The sequence below is a fragment of the Sorex araneus genome, chromosome 6 (genome assembly GCF_027595985.1).
Source record: "Sorex araneus isolate mSorAra2 chromosome 6, mSorAra2.pri, whole genome shotgun sequence".
NCBI lineage: Eukaryota > Metazoa > Chordata > Mammalia > Eulipotyphla > Soricidae > Sorex > Sorex araneus.
In genome coordinates, this window is record NC_073307.1 from 151,554,565 (window position 1) to 151,576,098 (window position 21,534).

The following is a 21,534-nucleotide window of genomic DNA, read 5'->3' on the forward strand; positions in this document are numbered from 1 at the left end:
TCACAGCAGACCTACCAGAGGAAACCTTCCAAACCCGAAGACAATGGTGGGATATTGTGAAAAAACTTAATGAAATGAATGCCTCACCAAGAATACTTTACCCGGCTAAACTCTCAGTTAAACTTGAAGGAACAATACACTATTTCACGGAAAAACAACAGCTCAGGAACTTCATAGACTCAAGACCAAACTTAGAAGAAGAACTCAAAGGGCTACTATAAGACAAGAAAAAAACACTACAGGAACAACAAAACCTACAGAAAGATGGCACAAAATCCCATGACAATAATTTCTCTCAATGTTAATGGTTTAAATGCACCAATCAAGGGGCACAGAGTGGCAAAATGGATTCAGAAACTAAACCCAACTTTCTGCTGCCTACTAGAACCTAAACATCTTTCAATCTATTTCTTCCAGATAGGCATGGCTTTAGAAGGAGATAATATGTGTAATCACAAAAAAGATGTAGATATTCAGGGTGAATGCTGCTGCTACTGCTGGACACCTTTGTGCATTCTGTAACCCTGAGCCACCTCCCCATCTCCCCACCTCCCCAGGGTCCCCTAACAGAGACACAGAGAGACAGGGAGATGGGGAGGCTGGGGACCACAGTCTGATGGAGAAAATGGCCCTGTTTAATGCAGAGTTGTTATTATACTTATAGAACATCTGGAGGGTGGTTGAGATATGCACAGGTGTGGTTGTCATTTACATAGATAAACATTTGGCAGAGGAAGTTCATTTAGAGAGATCAACTCAAGGAGACACTCTGTCTCCCAGGGACAACTGCATTGCTTTTATGTTTCCCTCTAATTGTATAAGTTATGTATAATTGCAGTTATTTGGATAGACACAGTAAGAGACAAAGATCCCAATACTTAGTTCTCCTGGTTGAGAGCAAACAAGGCTTTAAACACTTGGTTGTCTAGGCTCTGAGGGCAGCAAGGCTTTTACTGTAAATCCCAGACTAAGTCCTCAGGCCAGTTCAGCTAGTCCTTTCCCAGGGGTGTCATGTCTCTAAATTAGTAACAGTTTGCATGAAAACCATGCATTTATGTTTTCTAGAATGTCCCATTTCACTGCCGGGTAGTTTTGTGACTCACCCTGGGTCCATCCCAGTCCCAAGGTGGGACCTCCTCTTTAGGGTGACAGGAACTACAGAAACTGAAGCCTGAGTCAAGTAGTCATGACCAAGTAATTATGCCCAGGAACAGATATATTTCAGAGTCATTCAACTCCCAAATATTAGGAGCATAGCAGTAATGGTTTTTCTGTTTTTAACCAAAGAACATTGCTCTATGGCAATGTATAAAAAGGCTCTAAGAGAAGCAGAAAAGCAAGTACAAATATACAGCTCTTTAAATACAAAGCAGTATCAATACAAGTTCAGAATTATCAGAAAGTTTTTTTTACAAGCAATTGAGATTGACATGGGGAACTGTGACAATGTGAGGTAAAATACAAGGGAAAGATTACAGATAAACTTTAACTAAGTTAGGGATGCTAGCAAGGGTAATTTAAATTCCTCTAGGAGGAGGAAAGGAGACAATTCACTGATATAGCCTAAAGCACTCAGGGTTAATATCCAACAATAATGTGTCTCCTGAAAATAAATTTTTCTGAGGTGCTGAAACACAGAAGTCCCCAGAAACAGTAACTCTCTTTGTATTTGGAATAACTTCCTTTAACATTATTCAGAATCTCATTACATAGTGTAGTAAGCAAGCACAACCCAACAGGGCAAAACCTCAATTAAGGGGGTACAGTGTCACCCAGTAGGTCAACCTGTACCTATGGGGTGAGTGTATCAGCAGCCTGATGATGACTTTATGCTTCCCGATACCCAAAAATTGCCACTGTGCCTCTGGTCCAACCCCCAGAAATTAAATGGCCAAAAGTTAGGTGTGTGTGTAAGTCAAGCCCTTAAACCACCTTCTGCTTAGCTATACAAGCTCATTTATCAGATTTGCTTCAGAGACCCATAAATAAATCTTGAAAGAGATCAAAAACTGGCTATCTAATAGCATCAATGGCCACAATTCTGAAACTCACAAATGAATTTTGGAAGAAAATAGCACACCACAGAGACACCTCGGGACCCCAAAACATCATTAAGCATTTGCCTATGGGCAGACTAGGGTGATGATGGAAAAATTCAAGATAATGGTGGTAGGAATATATAATGGTGGTGGTATTGGTGTTAAAATGTTGAATTTAAACAATTATAATTAAGAACTTTATGAAAATAACATTAAAAAATTTTAAAAAGGAATGCGGAGTTCATTCCTACTTTAGTCATCTTAATAAATACCAGTGTTGAATAGCAGTGTTGTTATTTATTCAGCAGTGGCTGAAAAAAATAACAATGCTCCTACATTGAAAAAAAAAAACTCAAAAATATGGGACCACGGCCAGAGAGATTTGGGCAGTGGGTACAGTGCTTTCCTTGCACGTTGCCAATGAGGGTTTCACCTGACACTTACCTGACATTTCACCTGACGCATGGTTCTTAAGCTCTGCCAGGAATTATCCCTAATTGCAGAGCCTGGGCTAAGCCCTGAATACTGCTAAGTATGGTTACAAAACAAAACAAAACTAGGTGGGAGGTAACTGAAAGAAATGATGGAATCAATAGGAAGAGTTGATCTACCCACACACCACAAATGGACTTTCATGACGAAGCTACAAACAATTAAAATGTCATGCATTGACCACTGTTGCCAGAATGACTTTGTAATGCAAAACCTTCAGAATTTTAAGAGTAGAAAAGAATGATAAAGGAAGAAGATAAGGGACAGTAGAATTCTCATTAAGGGAAATGAAAGGCATCTTGACAGTCAGTTCTTGACAGTCTTTGAGTGGATGTACTTAATCTGTCCATTCTAGGTGTGGCCAGGTGTATATGGGGAGCAGAATAGTCAGATATTGATCCTGTTCTTTCAAAAGTTCCCAAGAACCTAACCCAATACGTTTTTTGTTTTTAGTGTATATTAAAGAGATAAAAATCAAGAGATAGATCTGGACTATACTTAAATTCCACAGATAACTGTCACTGTAATCCTGTTGCTCATCAATTTGTTCGAGTGGGCACCAGTAAGGTCTCTCATTGTGAGAGTTATTTGTTACTGTTTTTGGCAAACCCAATACACCACGGGTAGCTTGTCAGGCTCTGCCGTGCAGGCGCAATACTTGCTGAGCTCTCTAAGAGGGGCGGAGGAATCGAACACAGGTCGGCCACGTGAAAGGCGAATGCCCTACCACTGTGCTATCACTCCAGCCCTCCACAGATAACTATTACCAAATTTCAAAATTCAGTCCTGGCAGCTCCCCATGCTCAATTGCTTCTTCTAACAGTCCTCTGTGGTAGGAACTATTATCAATGTTTTACGGATGTTCGTTAAAAAAAAAAATCAGAGAGTTGGTAACTTCCCTGATGTTTTGGAACACAGTCTAACTCAGATACTCTTGCATAATATAATATAATGCCTTAGCATATATAATTTTCAAGTCTATTTTAGTAATTTATGAAGTGAAGATGAGACCACCTTCTTGAAATAAAACACAAATTTGGTGAAACAAACTTAGTGCATCAGGGTTGGTAATATAACTACTTCATTCATTCATAATTTTGTGTTTTGGGGCACACCAGGTGATGCTCAGGACTTACCCCAGGTTCTGTGCTTAGGAATCACTTCTGGAGAGACTTCAGGAGACCATATGCAGTGGTGAACATTGAACCCAAGTGTTTTATTAGCAAGACAAGCAAACTTCCTGCAGTATTCTCTCTGTGATCCACAGAATTGTTGATTTTGAATTACCAGAAAATTTATTTTCATTATGATTAAATTCACACATCGTAGAGGCTATTAACTTTTTATGTTGCACTGTCTGGAGGTTAAATATCCCTTTTTTTTTTAAGAAGTTCATTCCTTTATTCTATTAAAACTTCACTAAAGTGTCCTTAGAGATAGCAAAGGGAGTATGACAGTACTTTGCAGATGGCTGACTCAGGCTCATCCAAACACCATAAAATATTCCTGAACACAGCCAGAAGTGATCTTTAAATGCAGAGCCATGAGAAATCCTCTGAACATAGCTGGCTATGACCTCAACCTACTGTCCCTATAAATGAATAAGCAAATAAAAAGCATTAATAAAAACCATTATTAATTCTGCAAAAATTAGAAATCATGAAGAAAGAAAAAGCAAGCTATAATAGTGAGTCCTCAATTATAATAAATTATAGGTTAAACTAATCATCTTGAAAATTCTTTAAATCATCACATGATAAAAACGTGTAGTGAAGTTTTTAATGCTTATATAGAAACCAAAACCAGCAATTGGTGTAATTAAAAAGCTGCATATATTGGTAGCAATGGAGATGCAACCACAGTTGCGACTCCATTTTTTCTTCAATAAATATCTCACATGGAAAAGTAGAAACATTATCTGTATTGTTACATATGCATTTTTCATGATAATTGATTACATATAGTAACGGAGAATAACACCCGAATCTTCATTAATAAAAATAATTAAGAAAATAATTCATGAGAGAAAGTCTATACTAAAATGTACTGGATTCACTCCATAATATATTGTATGAAAACAATTAAAATATTGCATGTGTCAACTGTAAAAAACAAAGGCACGCCAAGGGGCTTGTGCATTCGCGGGCTCTCCGGAGACGTCTGTCTCACCACCTGCGCTCGGTGCTCTGGAACCGCTGTGTATGGGCTGGATCAGGATGGCTGTTGGCCACGGACAGGCAAAGGAAGAATGAGGACCAAACTGGTTGCTGATTAGTTACCGTTTATTCAATCTTCCATCTTTCTCATCTCCCGCACTCCTAGCTCTGTCCTCTGGATCTATCTATCTGTCTATCTGGATCTGCTGCTGCATCTCTGGATTCTCTAGTCTTTCCCCCTACTTGTCTCTCCCACCTTGCCCTCTAGGATATACACAGCCAGGTAGCAAAATCAACATAAGAAAGCCCTTCTTGAGGGTAGCCATGTTCAAAGGACAATACTACCTAAGGGCATTCCAAAGCCCTCCCTGACTCTTAAGGTGTTTTTCTCCTTTCCTTAGTCCAAACACTTATTTACATCTTAATACTAGTTATTTTTGTATGGACATAGCAAAAGATACATTGAGGCTTGTAGGGCAGCTCTCCTGGCAACATCTTGCCACAGACTCAGACTACAACACTCAGGCCAGATTAATCATTCCTTACCCTAGCAGGGTCCAAATCTAGTTATCATTGTTTGGATCATGACATCATTTGTCCATGATCAAGCTCTTAACTTATAGTTAAGCATTAAGCACTTTGGCCAGGCCCATCTCGATGCCAGGGTAGCACACAACTCACCGCTTGCCCTGGGTCAGTCCCATCCTTCATTGGGACCCTGCTTTTGGGGGTTCTAGGAAGTAAAAGCAGCTGAGGCTTAAGTTGAGAGAACAGATGCCCAGGAGGAAAATATCATGTAGAATCAAATGACTCCCAGGTTACAAAAGCAAAGCATTTGCTAAGTCTTCCTGGTTCCATACAAAAAGGACATGGCTCTGAATAAACTAGGCAAAGGACTCAAGGAGAAGAGAAAAACAATATTTACAAGTCAACAGAACACTAAGAAAAAAGGTACAAATAAACACAGAGGAATGGGAGCACTGTAATGGGAGTAACCCAATAAACCTAAACTACCTGAGGCTATGTAATCCTATAGTCAACAATGAGATATCATCTCACACCACAGAGACTGGATCACACCCAAAAGAACAAAAGCAACCGATGCTGGTGAAGATGTGGGGAGGAAGGGACTCTTCTTCACTGCTGTTGGGAATGCCAACTGGTTCAGCCCTTTTGGAAAACAGTATGGACGATTCTCAAAAAATTAAAACTCGAGCTCCCATTTGGCCCAGCAATACCACTCCTGGGAATATATCCTGGAGAAGCAAAAAAGTGTAGTAGAAATGACATCTGCACTTGTATGTTCATTGCTGCACTGTTTACAATAGTCAAAATCTGGAAAATCCTGGGTGCCCGAGAACAGATGACTGGTTAAAGAAACTTTTGTACATCTACAAAATGAGATACTATGCAGCTGTTAGAAAAGATGAAGTCATGAAATTTGCATATAAGTGGATCAGCATGGAGAGTATCATGTTAAGTGAGATGAGTAAGAAAGAGAGGGACAGGCATAGAAAGATTGCACTCATCTGTGGAACATAAAGTAACAGAACGGGAAACTAATACCCAAGAGTAGTAGAGATAAGGACCAAGAGGTCTGCTTCACGGCTTGGAAACCGACCTCACATGCTGGGGGAAAGGCAGCCCAGATAGAGAAGAGAACACCAAGTAAAGGATGATGGGAGAACCCATTCGGGTTGAAAGATGGGTGCTGAAAGTAGACTATAGACTGAACATGTTGGCCACTCATTACCTTTATTGCAAACCACAACACCCAAAAGGAGAGATAATAAAAGGGAATTCCCTGCCCCCAGAGGCGGCATGGGGTGGTGGAGGATGGGGTGGGTTGGTGGGAGGGATGCTGGGAACATTGTTGGGGGAGAATGGGCACTGACAAAGGGATGAGTAAACGATCATTGTATGACTGTAATGCAAACAGGAAAGTTTGTAAGTTTGTGACTCTACCCCACCGTGATTCACTAACATGGCTCCGGGATTCGGGACTGGGACATCTCCAAACTGGGGGGGGGGGGCACTGGAGTGGGGCGGCACCAGCCTAGTCTCCAATTGGCCCTGGCCGCCGGAAGTCATGTCCTCGACCCGCCCTTGGCACCATCTTGCCACATTCAACAGAGAAGAATCTGGGTGTTCCGGTAAGCAACGCAGGCCGGAGACTGCTCCGGATCCCAGACTGGGCCCGCAACACCGGAGGAGGTGCAGCCAGCACAACTTCTCCAGATGGAGCCCAGCGACACTGACACTGAGCAGCTACTAATACGGCTCCGGGATGCGGGACTGGGACATCTCCAAGGGACCTTTCCTGAAAAATGAAAACATACAATCTATTGATGCCATCCAAAATGTCTGACTATTGGAGGAAAACCTCCAAGCAATGATAGTGAGATTCCTGTTGAAAATTGAGTGTAATCAAAGTAAGGAAAGAATAAACTGAAAAATGTCTGCCACAAAAGCAGAGGGGAAGTGGGAGGGAGGCATATGGGGGCTTTTGGTGGTGAATCAAATATGAAAACTTTGTAACTGTATCTCAGTGATTCAATAAAAAATAAAATTAAAATATAATATAAAATAAAATAAAATATTGCATGTGGTCCTGGAGTGATATTACAGTGATAGGGCAATTTCCTTGCTCAGGGCCAACATGGGTTTGATCCCCAGTACCTCATATGTTCCCTTGACTCTAACAGGAGTGATCCCTGAGTGCAGAGTGAGGGTAAGCCTTCAGTACCACAGGTTGTGGTTCAAAAACCAACACATAACTAAAGTAATAAATTAGTTATTTATCTAGCACAGGGGGCAAACATATAGCCACTGGTTACAATATATAGGAAGAGTTTTTATTTATCCTTTTTTGTTTTTTAGTGGAGGACACATCCAGGAACACTCAGCACTTACTTCTGACTTTGTGTTCAGTTATCACTCAAGTTATCACTGTGTTCAGTTATCATGCCAGGGATCTTACCCAGGTTAATCTTGTGCAAGGCAAGTGTCCTAACCACTGTAGTATCTCTCAGGCCCCTAAGAAGACTATTACAATTGCAATTATGTATGAAATAAATGAATTAGCTCATTCAAAAAATGAGAATAATTGACATGTATTTTTATCAATACACAGCCACATCTGTCATTTTACAGCAGCAAGATTATAAAACTTAGATGTCAGCCAGAATAATAGTCATAATTATATGAAATAAATGCTGTGCCCCCAAACTCAGAGCCATGGAAATGGGGAGAATTTGGGTTTTAATCAGTAGTGTTCATGTATTTCTTGGGAATCAAAAGAAGTATCTGTGAACACCTCTTATTGAGGTTGACTCTGAGTAACTTCTGTGAATAAGCATGTATTTATAAATTCACTGATAAAAACATGAAAAGAGTTTCATGTTTGTTTACTTTTTAGACTTAAAAAATAATGAGTCTATTATTTCTCTATGGGCTGGAGCAATAACACAGCAAATAGGGCATTTGCCTTATATGCGGCCGACGCGGGTTTGATTCCTCTGCCCCTCTCTGAGAGCCTAGCAAGCTACTGAGAGTATCCCTCCTGCACAGCAGAGCCTGGCAAGCTACCCATGGCATATTCAACATTCCAAAAACAGAAACAACAAGTCTCATAATGGAAACATTACTGGTGCTCACTCGAGCAAATCGATGAGCAATGGGATGACACTGATACAGTGATACAGTGATTACTTCTCTATATCTAAGGACTTCAACTCTTTATTAATATCCATTGCAGGTCAAGATGTTAGTACAAATATATAAAGGAAAAAGAAATGTAGAGAAATATCATTAAATAGATAACATTTATTCATTTAGTTTTTAAAATTCACTTACAGATTATGTCTGTGTGGGTTAGCAGAAAAAAATAGGTGTATATATCCAAACTTAATTTTTATTCACCCACAGATCTCTTATGCTTTAAGCACATAAAATATCTATTCACAATATTTCCAAATCTACGACTCAGGAGACACTGTATAAGAATGATCAAATCATACTAAAAAAATACATTTTTTCTGTAATGTTTTTAGCCTGGCCACAAGTTCCTGAAAAACAAACTTCTGTCTATTAAAAGTCATCCAACGTAGTTCCAAGAGATCAGTCTATGTGAGAATTAATCTGAGCACGTGGAGACCCAAGGAATTTCTTCAGTTGTGAATGTCCAAGTTGAGACCTCAAACATAGATTTACACCTAATTACAGCTTCAGGCTGATCTGTTATGTTTCCTTTTGGCCTTTATTATTATTGATTGATTTTGTGAATGTGTTAACATTAGAGAAATTTTAAAACACCAGTACATATAATACTTCAGAGGATCTTTCACATGTGTGTATACACACACACACACACATACGCACACACAGTAACCATAACCATTTGATGCTGGAGATCTTCAAAAATTTTGGTAAAAAATAGAACTAGAGCAAGTTGTTAATCAGCATCTGTGTTCATTTTTATAAAATGATGAAGGATAGGACAGGAGATTGTATTTGATCTTAGTAACTAGGGAATATGCTTGAAATGTGCCCATGTCCTTGAGGTGGTCCAGATCGTGCTTTATAAAGTATCATGCTTGGGAATCCCATGTTTAGGAGAAAAATTCTACTCTTGTGCCAGCTGCCTAAAAATGCCCCATCTCTCATCAGATAGTCTGTAAAATGGAATTCTCACCTTTGTTTGTGACCCAGTTTTTCAAACTTAGGCTCTTCTGGGTCCCCTGATGTAATATACCTTATTTTTTCCATCTTTCAATGTGTGCCATTTTTTTTTATTGGTTCATAGTAGGAATTTCTGCAACAGTCTAAAACCAAAGCAGCAGCAACAGCAATAGGTACAAATGGTGAAGGCTCGAGAGATAGCTCATGGGCTGAGCACTTTACATGCAGGATGCCTCCAGAAGGTCCCTTGAGCATTTCCAAGAGTGACACCCCCCTATGTCCCTGATTACAAGCTTGAAACAGCACCTGAGTACTGCTGTCTGTAGTATCCAAACCAAAATGTACAATTAAATCTAAAAATGAAAGTGTAGACAGAAATATATAATCATAACAAGCATCTCTTCCACATTCAAAAATAATAATCTGAAATGAAACTCAATATCTGGTCTTATGTCAATATCATGTCAACACAGATATGATCTTAAGTCAAGACATATTAAGGGAGGGGTATTAGAGATCATTTCCCAACTTTCTTAAAACGCGGGCAAATAAAATGGGTCATGGATCCCACAGTGAGAAAGAGCTGGTCTCTCAGAAAAGATGAAATAGGTCTTTGGTTTTTCATCCTGTGATATTGTTTAACTTTCATTATCTTCACATTCCTCCTATCCCATTTCTATTTTACTAAATATAGACGTCATTGTTTCAGGATATTTTCATATCAAAATCACATAGCTCAAATTGCTATAATTTTTAATTTTGTTCAAGTGGTAGACACACATTCATTGTTTCAATTTGCACTAATGCAGTAAACACTGAATAAAAAGCTTTAAATATTTTGAAATAAATATCACTCTTAAAAGAAGAAGCAAAAAATGAAAGGAAGGATAGAATAATGCTAAGCATTTGCATTTGACTAGCTAAATGACACCAAGATGTTCCAGAGAAATATTATTCTGAAATAAGGAAAACAGAATCATATTGACAGAAAAACTCATTTCTGCTGAATGTATTATTTACCTTCTCTATTTCCCAAACTTTTTAAGTGTGGTATCATAGTCTTCATGGTTGAGTTGATTCAATTTAAAATTATTCTGCTTATATTCTTCATTCCAATCATTTGACATTAACTTTCCAAGAAACCTTCCTGTTCAAGAGTTTCTTCACTGCATTTTTGACTTCTGCATTTCTTAGTGTATAAATGAGGGGATTTAACATGGGTGTGATAATGTTGTAAAAGACAGCCACCATCTTATCCTCTGCAAAGGTGGTATCAGGACGCATATATATGAAAGTACAGGGACCAAAAAAGATGATGACCACGGCGATGTGGGAGCCACAGGTGGAGAGGGCTTTGCGTCTGCCTTCTGCTGACTGCTTTCTCAGGGACACTAGGATGACGGTATAGGAGATGAGTAAGATCACAAAGCTTCCCAGCGAAATGGTGCCACTGTTGGCTGTTTCAACAACACTGGCAATGTAGGTGTCTGCGCAGGCAAGTTTCAGCAAAGGATGAACATCACAGAAGTAGTGATCAATCACACTGGGTTCACAAAAAGGTAATTGTATAACCAAAGTAAATTGTATAGTAGTGTGTAGAAGCCCACCTACCCAGGCTCCCAGCAACATTTTATAGCATCTCTCCGGATTCATGATGGTCATATAGTGCAGGGGCTTACAGATTGCCACGTAACGATCATAGGCCATTACTAGCAGGATGAAGATCTCTGTGCAACCAAAGAAATGGGACCCAAAGAGCTGAAACATGCAGCCCACAAAATAAATAGTTTTGTTATTGGAAAGCAGGTCTGAAATCAGCTTAGGAGCTGTTACAGAGGAGAAAGAAATATCCACAAGTGACAAGTAGCTGAGAAAGAAATACATAGGAGATTTATAAAGGTTTCCCAAATAAATTGTCAGTATGATTAGGCTATTTCCCATTAGAATGAGTGTATAGAACAAGGAAAAAAACAGAAAACATACTTTCTGTACCTCTCTATTTTGAGAAAGACCCAAGATAATGAATACAGTTACGTTGTTTACTCTTTCCATGGAATTACTCTAGCAGGCCAACTTCACAAGGAACAAAATATCTGAAAGAAAGACATAACAAGGTTGAACAGTATTTATTTATAACCAAAAAAATAATTGGATGATCAAGGTCTTTGACACTAGAACCATGGATTTGCTTTGAAATATCATTCACATTAAGTTAAATTGAGATTCAACTACAGATAAGAGAGTGCCTTACCTTTTTCTGATGATGCATCAATTCTTTTCAATTGAGAAAGAAAAGATCCAGAAAATAGTTACAAAACTAATCTAGAATTTTACCTCCTTCAATTGTGGTAAGGTTTTTCCATCTTTTTTTTTTCTGAAACTTTATTTTTTCTCCATAATGCATCACTGCATAAGGCATTCAAGCATGAATTTGAACAATATCTTTTTTTCTGATAAATTGTGTGCTTTTTAAAAAAAAATGTTATAAAGACATGATCTACAAAATTACTGATAGTCTGAGTTTGAAATATAACAAAATTTGCATATCTGGGAAGGTTTTTCTGGTTTTGACACAGAAATGAAAATGATGCCCACTTTCTCCCCTCTGATTATTGCCTTGATTATTAAAGTGTTTGATTCAGTGACCTGCACTGTGCAGCCTTTTCTTCAAGTGAAACACATTTTGTGTACATTAGTTTATATCTTCCATTTTGATATTTATAGTCTATAGTCAAAGCATGGTTCACTGTCACTGTCACCGTCATCCCCTTGCTCATCAATTTGCTTGAGTGGACACCAGTAACTCCTCCATCGTGGGACTTGTTGTTACTGTTTTTGGCATATTGAATACGCCATGGGCAGCTTGCCAGGCTCTACCGTGTGGGCGAGATACTCTTGGTAGCTTGCCGAGTTCTCAGAAAAGGGCAGAGGAATTGAACCTGCATCGGACACGTGCAAGGCGAATGCCCTACCCGATGCACTATTGCTCCAGCCTAAAACATGGTTAGAAGGAAGAAAACTAAAAAAGTATAATTAAATTCTAGATAATGATGTAGCAACATCTAATAAATCATTTAACTTCATGGGTTTTCTGTTATTCTATCTGTGACTCGAGAAAAATTTAGTTCCACTTGCACTATCAAAACATGTATTTCTGTCATAAATTCCAATCAAGTACACATAGAAGTGCTATCACACACTGAGAAGTATGCACAAATAAGAGAAAACATATTACTTACAGACACTGCTCAAGAGAGAATTTTTTTTACTTAGAAAAAATAAGTGATATCTCAAGTAATTTCTCTATATTCAAAATATATTTTGAGATTTTCCAGTAATGACTTTTGTTCGTTATTTTATTTTTTATATTGTATTAAAGAGTTTCATGTCCCTTATTTACATAGGTTAAAATAATGTACAAACACAAATTGGCTCTTACTGATTTCTTTTCTTTAAAAAAATATTAAAGAGGCATGATTTTAAAAGTACTGTATATAATTATGCAACACTAATCCCTCCAGCAGCATCAACTTCCCTCCACCAGTGTTCTCATTCTTGGGTATTTTAAGGACCCACCTACTCTCCCAATGAAGACAAATTGCTAGGACCCTATCTCAGTCTCACCATTCCTTAACATATTCTTTTAGTACTTCAAGTTTCATACTCTCTCTCTCTCTCTCTCTCTCTCTCTCTCTCTCTCTCTCTCTGATTCTCTGTCTCTGTCTCTCTGTGTGTATGCATGTGTGTGTGTTTGTGTGTGTGTGTGTATGGGTGTGTGGGTGTGTGTGGGTGTGTGTTTAAAACAAGGAACACAAGAATAAACATATTTTTCTACCTATTGAGAGCGAAACTTAAAAAAAATGTATACAATTAGACTGTTTATTCCTTCCATGGAATTACTCTAACAGACTACTCTCACAAGCAGCAAGACATCTGAAACATACCGAGGATGAACAGTCTTACTTTCAGTTGCATGTGTCTGTTTGCAATCAGAGCTGAGGAGGCCAGAATTCACAGCTGGTGATTTTTGGCCAGTCAGACAAGAACGTCAATTCCAGAGACTCATGATGAGACTCTGTCTCTGACCTCTGAGCTAGGTCCCTGACCACATCGAAATTCATACTTTTCATTTGGTTTTCTCAGGATGAATTAAATACTTTTGGAGGATATTATCACCTAACGGTACTTGACATGAATGTGGAAAGAGAAAAATACTTCAATTAAATGAATAAATCTTCAGTGGTGAAATTTCATGTTTCTAGTGGGTAGCTGGAATGTGAGGGTGGAAAAATGTCGTACAGAGTCATTTTGATTTATTCCTCAACCCAAGCTACATATGCAATTTATTTCATTCCTATAGGCCATGAAATTATTACACAGTATATTAAATAATTATTATGAATCTTGTTCACCTGAGGCTACTTCCCTCAAGATATGCAAAGTGTTTGCTTACAACTCCTGAACTCAGTGCTCTCAACTCACTTTGTAGCAGCATTATGTCTAAAAATTCCAGCTTTGTGAGAAACTAAAGAACTCTGTTTTCTTAAATCATAATACATTGTGTAAAATGGTCTGAATTATCTTACAGAGTATGAAACAGTGGTAATAATCCTAACATTGATCACAATAATACTAATTAATTTCTGCTCAAGCATGGTTTTTATTTATTGAACATATGAAAACACTTTGGATCTTCCTTCTGAATTAAAGGAATTATTATTTCCATTTTGAGACCCCTTCTTTGACTTAAGAGCCTTTCAATCAGAGCAGTTTTAGATGATTGTGAATTTTTCACTTGCTTCTCATCGAACATCTGTATGTAAATTGTGCCTCCAATACCCAGACAAATAGTAAGATTCTGAAGAACTTCTTGGGCCAGAGTCTTTGCTTAATGTGCGCAAACATATGTTTTTTCTATAAGAGGTCCAGGTGTGATCACTAGTATGACCTGGTCACCCAGACACAACTGCCACAGACCTGGTTGCATCTCCTGAGCTCTAGCTCGTGTGCCAGCCCCCTACTACAAAAAAGAAATTAAATTCTTCTGTCTCTAGGAATATCCTCAAGACAATTTTATCCTCTGCTTTATGAGCACTTGGACTACAATAACACATTTTTTACTTTCTTGGAATTCCTTATTTATAAATATCAACCTTGCCCTATAGTTTCTTGTAGTTGCTATTAACTATCATTTCAATTTTTCATTCTTCTTCTTTTTTCTTTTATTTTTGAGAATATGTGTTGCTAATGCATTACATGCAGTCCAAAAATCATCTTGTTGAGGTTTAGGAGAACAAAAGGTCTTACCAGTTTTGTACAGAACTTGAATATTCTTCAGTTTTTTATTTTCCTTCGTGATGTAATGGGGATGTAGTTCTCATAATACAAATGAAACTTGTACCTTGGAAAGTGATCAGTGAAGTATGAGGACCAAAAAAATTCTGACCATCCAAATGGGAAGGCTGGGAGAAATCAAATATTAGTGTCTTCTCTCTTTTTGCAATTGGTCACTTCATTGTATCTCTAGCAAGAAATGTTTTTTTTTTCTTGGTTATTTATAAGTAATCTCTAAAGAGAGTGATGCAAAATAGTAATAACCTTGGGAAAAGTCTTTCCCAAAAGTCCCTCTGCGTAATCAGTCACAACAGAGAACTGGCAATGAAGTTTAATTTCTAAATGCTTCTTAATTTGTTAAAAATAACTTCTAAAATCCTTAGTACTAAAATTCCCTTAATACTGAATTTGACACATAATCAAGAAGTACAGGGGCCGGAGCGATAGCACAACGGGTAGGGCGTTTGCCTTGCACGCGGCCGACCCGGGTTCGATCCCCGGCATCCCATATGGTCCCCCGGGCACCGCCAGGAGTAATTCCTGAGTGCAAAGCCAGGAGTAACCACTGAGCATCGCTGGGTGTGACCCGAAAAAAAAAAAAAGAAGTACATTTTAGACCATACTGGAAAACAAAGCATTTTAGTGAAGAACAGATTGTTTTTGATCATATAATTGTTTATCACACTAATGAGCTTCAACATACATTACAGACGAGTTATTTAATTAACATATGTAAGAAAAACCTCTCCTTGGGGGGTATTTTTAATTTTAATCTAAGTGTCATTTTCTCATGATTTTCTTGATAGTTGTATTTGGTTGGGAAAAGTGGAAATAGTGACCCACAGCACTGCCTAGGGTGACTATTTTACTTTTTAATTTACTAAAGTTAGAAAATACTTAACCTTGCTGATTTCTGGAGAGTTCAATGACAAGAATCTGACAGATTATATTATGACTGGATTGTAGTGCAATCTTTTTTTACTTTGAAACTGAAAACTATGAGGGTTGGCTTTTTTAAAATTTTTGGGTCACAACCAGAAATGCACAGGGGTTACTCTTGGCTCTGCACTCAGAAATTACACCTGGAGGTGCTCAGGGGACCATATGGGATACTGGGAATCTAACCCAGGTTGGCCACCTGCAAGGCAAACGCCTTACCCACTGTGCTATCTATCGCTCCAGGCCTGAGGGTTGATTTATTTTTTTAAATTTTTTTATTAGTGAATCACTGTGAGGTACAGTTACAGAAGTACAAACTTTCATGGTTGCATTTCAGTCATACATACATACAGTGATCGAGTGCCCATCCCTCCACCAGTGCCCATTTTCCACCACCAATCCTCCCTGTATCCCTCCCACCACTCCCACGCCATCCTCTCCCCACCCCGCCACACCTCTGTTACAGGGCGTTCCTTTTTGCTCTCTCTCTTCTTTTGGGTGTTGTGGTTTGCAGTAGAGGTATTAATAGGGTTAACTTTTGACCTCTTTTTCATCCCTTTTCTAATTCTACTGTTTTTTTCCCTCTCGTGTTTTATTTAATATCTTTCTCTGTTTTATACTCATTCAAGCATTTTCTTCTCTCAAGCAATACATAAATGAAACACTAAGACTATTCTCTCTCTTAAAGGGAACTTAAGTGTATACCCCACTTGGTAATTATTAGAGTTTATTTGATCTCTTTGAACCATTTTCTAGACAAGAAGAGAAAGAAAGAAAAGAAAAGAAATGAAAGAGAAAGAAAGAGAGAGAAAGAAAAATAGAAATCGTATAAACAATTATATGATCAATAAAGCAACCATTTCTTCATTGATTGATTCTTGGACTACAAATATGTTTGTATAATTCTATGTCTTTTTGTTGAGGACTTTGTCTTACCTTTTTACTTTTTTTAATTATTTTTTTATTAATTTATGAAGTATAGTTACAGAGTAACTATACCTTTTTATTTTTTTACTTTTTTAATTAATTTTTTATTAAATTATGAAGTATAGTTCCAGAGTAAATTTCTGTGCTTCTGTTTCAGTCATACAATGCTCAAGTACCCATCCCACCATCAGTGCCCATTCTCCACCATCAATGATCCCAGTATCCCTCCCACTCCCACCCACCCCTTCCCTCCCCCGTCATCCCCACCCCACCCCACCTCTGTGGCAGGACATCTCCTTTTGTTTTCTCTCTCTCCTTTTGGGTGTTGTGGTTTGCAATAGAGGTATTGAGTGGCCATCATGTTTGATCTATGTCTACTTTCAGCGAGCATCTCCCATCCCCAGTGGGTTCTCGAACCAAACTTTACCTGGTGTTCCCTTCTCTATCAGAGCTGCCTTTTCCTCCAGCATGTGAGGCCAGTTTCCAAGCTGTGAACCCTACCTCCTGGTCCTTATCTCTACTATTCTTGGGTGCTAGTGTCCCATTCTGTTACTTATATTATTATTTACAGAATAACACTATTCTGTTAATATTCCACAGATGAGTGCAATCTTTCTATGTCTGTTTTATTCTTTTTGACTCATTTCACTTAGCATTATACTTTCCATGTTAATCCACTTATATGCAAAGGTCACGGCTTCATCTTTTCTAACAGCTGCATAGTATCTCATTGTGTAGATGTACCCAAGTTTCTTTAACCAGTCATCTGTTCTCGGGTTTTTTTTCCAGATTCTGGCTATTGTAAACAGTGCTGCAATGAACATTTGAGTGCAGATGTCATTTCGACTATACTTTTTTGCCTTTCCGGGATATATTCCCAGGAGTAGTATTTCTGGGTCAAATGGGAGCTCAAGTTCTAATTCTTTGAGAAGTGTCCATACTGTTTTACAAAAGGGCTGAACCAGTCAGCATTCCCAACAGCAGTATAGGAGAGTCCCTTTCTCCCTACATCCACGCCAATAGTGGTTGCTTTTATTCTTTTGGATGTCACCCAGTCTCTGTGTTGTGAGGTGGTATCTTATAGTTGTTTTGATATGCATCTCTCTGATGATTAGTGATGAAGAACATTTTTTCATGTGCCCCTTTGTCACTTGTATTTCTTTCTTGAGAAAGTTTCTGTTCATTTCATCGCCCCATTTTTTGATGGGATTGTATGTTTTCTTCTTGCAGACTCCAACCAGTGCCTTGTATATCCTTGATATCAAACCCTTTTCAGATGGGTATTGGGTGAATATTCTTTCCCATTCTATAGATTGTCTTTGTATTTGGTCACTGTGTCTTTTGCTGTGCAGAAGCTTCTTAGTTTAATATAGTCCCATTTGCTTATCATTCTAGAGTGATTTTTAAACATATTTTTTAATTCTTTAAAGTATCTCACAATATTTTATTACATTTAATATTCAAACACCAATCACTGCTCCCTTACACCTTCCCACCACCATATTTCTGTGTTTCCATCACAAATCTCAATCCCTGCCCCAAAGCAGAACCAAAATAACATAATATCTCCCTCTAATTCTAGAGTCTTTAATGTTCAGCTGGGAGCATTAATAAATGGATTATCCGAAATAACATGGTGTTCATTGTCCACTAAATGGAAAAATCCAAAAAAATTACAGAGTAAGCTCACCCACCCTAGAAGAGAATTCTGTTGAGAGCCTTTAAAGAGACTATGAGATCCATCTTTTTGGGAGCCTGCACACTGGTGTATTAGCCCCACTGAATGTACTGCTCAGAACTTAATAAAGGTTTTATTTATTTTTATAGCAGTTCATTCTATGTTTTTTCTTAATTTGGTTTGCTTTAGCCATGTCCAGTGTGTGAAGGGATACTCCCCACTGTATCCTCAGAGGTCATTTATAGGGTAATGTGATGGTAGGAAATAGAGCCTGTTGCTCTCTCATGCAACACATTTGGTCTAACTCTTTGAGTCAATAACCATAAATGACAAAACCATTTGTTTCATAGTACATGGTACAATATAATGATTGTTTAACATCTTGATGTATAACATCAAGAGATCAATGTATAAATATAAATGCTAGTACTAACACTTTTTTAAAATTTTTTCCTTCTGGTTGAATCATTTTTCCATTGTGTATATATGCATACAATTTCCTTATCAATTCATTTGTTGTTAGACAATTTTCTTTCCACTTCCTTGCTGTTGCACGAAGAGCTACAATTAATATAGGCATGCATTATTCTTTTTGAATAAATGTTTTGTGTTTTAGAGGTAAATGCCTAGAAGTGAGATGGTTAGGTAAAATTCTAACAATATAAATGGGACATAATACAGTATTTGATAGATTTTCAGGTAAAAAACAACATATAACTTTATATCATGGTACTATTTCAAATCATTTATATAGAATGCTAGATTTTATTAGGCAACAATTTTAGTCTTCTGAACCAAATATAAATTTTTTCCTCCTTAAAATGAGTGAATTGTACCTCTGATCTTTCCATCAGAGATAGATTGGATTACATCCACTAATAAGGTAATTCTATTTAATTTCCAACAATATCCCATACAATTAGATAAATAGAAATGCACACTGTAACCTTTTATGCTCTCCTAATATGTTACGAGGCGTCATGCATTTCCCTAACTTTTGCGCTTATTAATTTATAATCAGAATAAACAAAACCTAACTAGATGTTCATCTTAGCTCTCAAGTCAATATTCAATTCAATGGAATGATTCTGCCTTTTTCAACATAGGACATTCTGAACAGGAGTGAAGTTCTGTCATTCTGAAAAGTATTTCCATGAGAATAACTGATGATGAGCATAATTCTTTCCTCTTGCATGCATGTGGGGGACATGGGGTTGTCTCTAGGCTACTCAGGTACTAAGCCCTGGACCCCAGTCACTGTGTCCTGCTGCGTGGTCAGTGCTGGATGGTGCTGGCCTGCAGCACTACTCTGGAAGCATTGGTGTGGTTGGGGTGCTGGGTGGGGAGCACAGGTCCAGGAAACTTCTCTGGATGGCCTTCTAGAAGGGGGTTCTGGAAGCCAGGGTGGTAAGTGGGGGCGGTGTGCCCAGGGATCACCCATTGCCTCTGAGCCTCTACTAGGGCTCTCAGAGTCACCCCATCCTATAGGCCCTGCACTGCACTGCGCTGAGTGGGTCCTGAGCACCTTCGTCTGCTGCTGACTGCATGGGTGATGGGGACAGACCCCTCATACTGGGGGAGCAGCACCCCCTGCTCTCTTCAGGCTCCTGGGATCTGCAGGGCCACAGCTTGCCAGGCTTGCTCAGCTGGCAACTGTCAGGATACACACAGACCCACAGAGACAGACACAGAGACAGACAAACTGAGAGAGATATAGACACACACACTCAGACACAAACACACAGAGAGACATAGACACACACACAGACACACACACATAGACACACAAACACTGACATATACAGGAGACATAGAGACAGGTACAGACATGCAAAGGAACATAGACACACACACAGACATAGACTCATACACACGCACACATAGACACAAGAACACTGACACACACAGAAGACCTAGAGACAGACAGAGACACACAGAGACATAGACACACACACACGCACAGACACTGAGAGAACACACAGCCAGACACACATAGACAACAGGAAAAAGCCTATCCTGACAAAATTACTGGTCCCTCAGGCCCCACAGAGCAGAGCTGCTGTGGGCTGTGGGGGTGACTGTGGGCCTGGTGGTCCCTGCTGGCAGAACCCAGAGCTGCCTTTTAGTAGGAAAATCCAGCTAAGGGAGCTGCTGGCTATCCCCCTAAACCCTTCCATGCACCCCTTCCCCTCTTTCTGGGCTGCAGGTATCCCCCACACCCTGCCTTTGTGGCTGGGTGCTGGGACTAAGCATTGGGGAGGGATCTGCTGTCTGCAGACAGACCCCTTCTGAGCTGCTCTTCTCCCATTGGACCTAGGGGCTGCCTCATAGGGCACCCACAGGCCTCTACCAGGCCTGCCTAGCCTCCTTCTCCTGCGGAGCTTCATTCCCCTGCTGTCAATCTGTAGGTCAGCTTTGATAAAGAATCCACTCAAGTCTTCTTTATTTATCAGGAGTTTTTTTTTTTTAGTTTTTTTGAATGCCATGTTTATCAGAGTCATATTCTTCAAGTAAATGAATTTTGTTAAAATTTACATGAAAAACAGAATTCTGAGACAAAAGTAAAAGAAGGTTAACAAAAATGAAATATTTTGTTATTAAACTACTAGCAATAGAATACACTGAAGAAAGAACAGACAAAACACTCCATGATGTTGCTTGGAGATATACCTGGGCCTGTTTCAAACTGATGCATATAAAACATATATACACATAAAGCATTCTATATAAGAGAAACCAAGTAACTTAAAATTGTGAAATAGAATCTTAAATCCTCTTTAATAGCTGTTCTTTTTTCTTTACTAATTTACACATGGGCTGGAGGGATAGCACAGCGGGTAAGGCGATTGACTTGCATGCGGCCAACCCGGGTTCAATTGCTCCATCCATCTCAGAGAGCCGGGCAAGCTACCGAGAGTATCTCACCTGCATGGCAGAGCCTGGCAAGCTACTCGTGGAGAATTCAGTAGGCTAAAAACAGTAACAATAAATCTCACAATGGAGATGTTACTAGTGCCTGCTAAAGTAAATTGATGAGCAATGGGATGACAGTGATACAGTGACAGTGAATTGACAGATAGGGCCAGAGAGATAGTAGAGCAGGTAGAGTGCTTGCCTTGCACATAGCCCACCTAGTTTGATCCTCAACTCCACATGTGGTCCCTGGAGCTAGCCCACTCAGGAATGACCCTTGAGCACAGAGCCAGGAGTAAGCTCTGAGCATCCCTAGGTGTGCCCCACCAAAAATGTAATGTATACATAACTTTCTTATATGCCCTTATTTTGATGA

The 21,534-nt window shown here is 38.9% G+C and overlaps 1 protein-coding gene across 1 annotated transcript; it reads right to left on the reverse strand.

The window, feature by feature from the left end:
• Positions 1 to 10,483: 10,483 nt before the first annotated feature.
• On the reverse strand, positions 10,484 to 11,434 carry LOC101545020 (olfactory receptor 4S2-like). Its single transcript, XM_004621613.2, has one exon. The coding sequence runs from the start codon at positions 11,417 to 11,419 to the stop codon at positions 10,484 to 10,486; it is 936 nt and encodes a 311-aa protein (XP_004621670.2). The 5' UTR covers positions 11,420 to 11,434.
• Positions 11,435 to 21,534: the final 10,100 nt, after the last annotated feature.

What these genes read in the sequence shown, in the direction of transcription:
- LOC101545020 (XM_004621613.2), bottom strand. Translation starts at nt 11,419, where the DNA reads ATGGAAAGAGTAAACAACGTAACTGTATTCATTATCTTGGGTCTTTCT.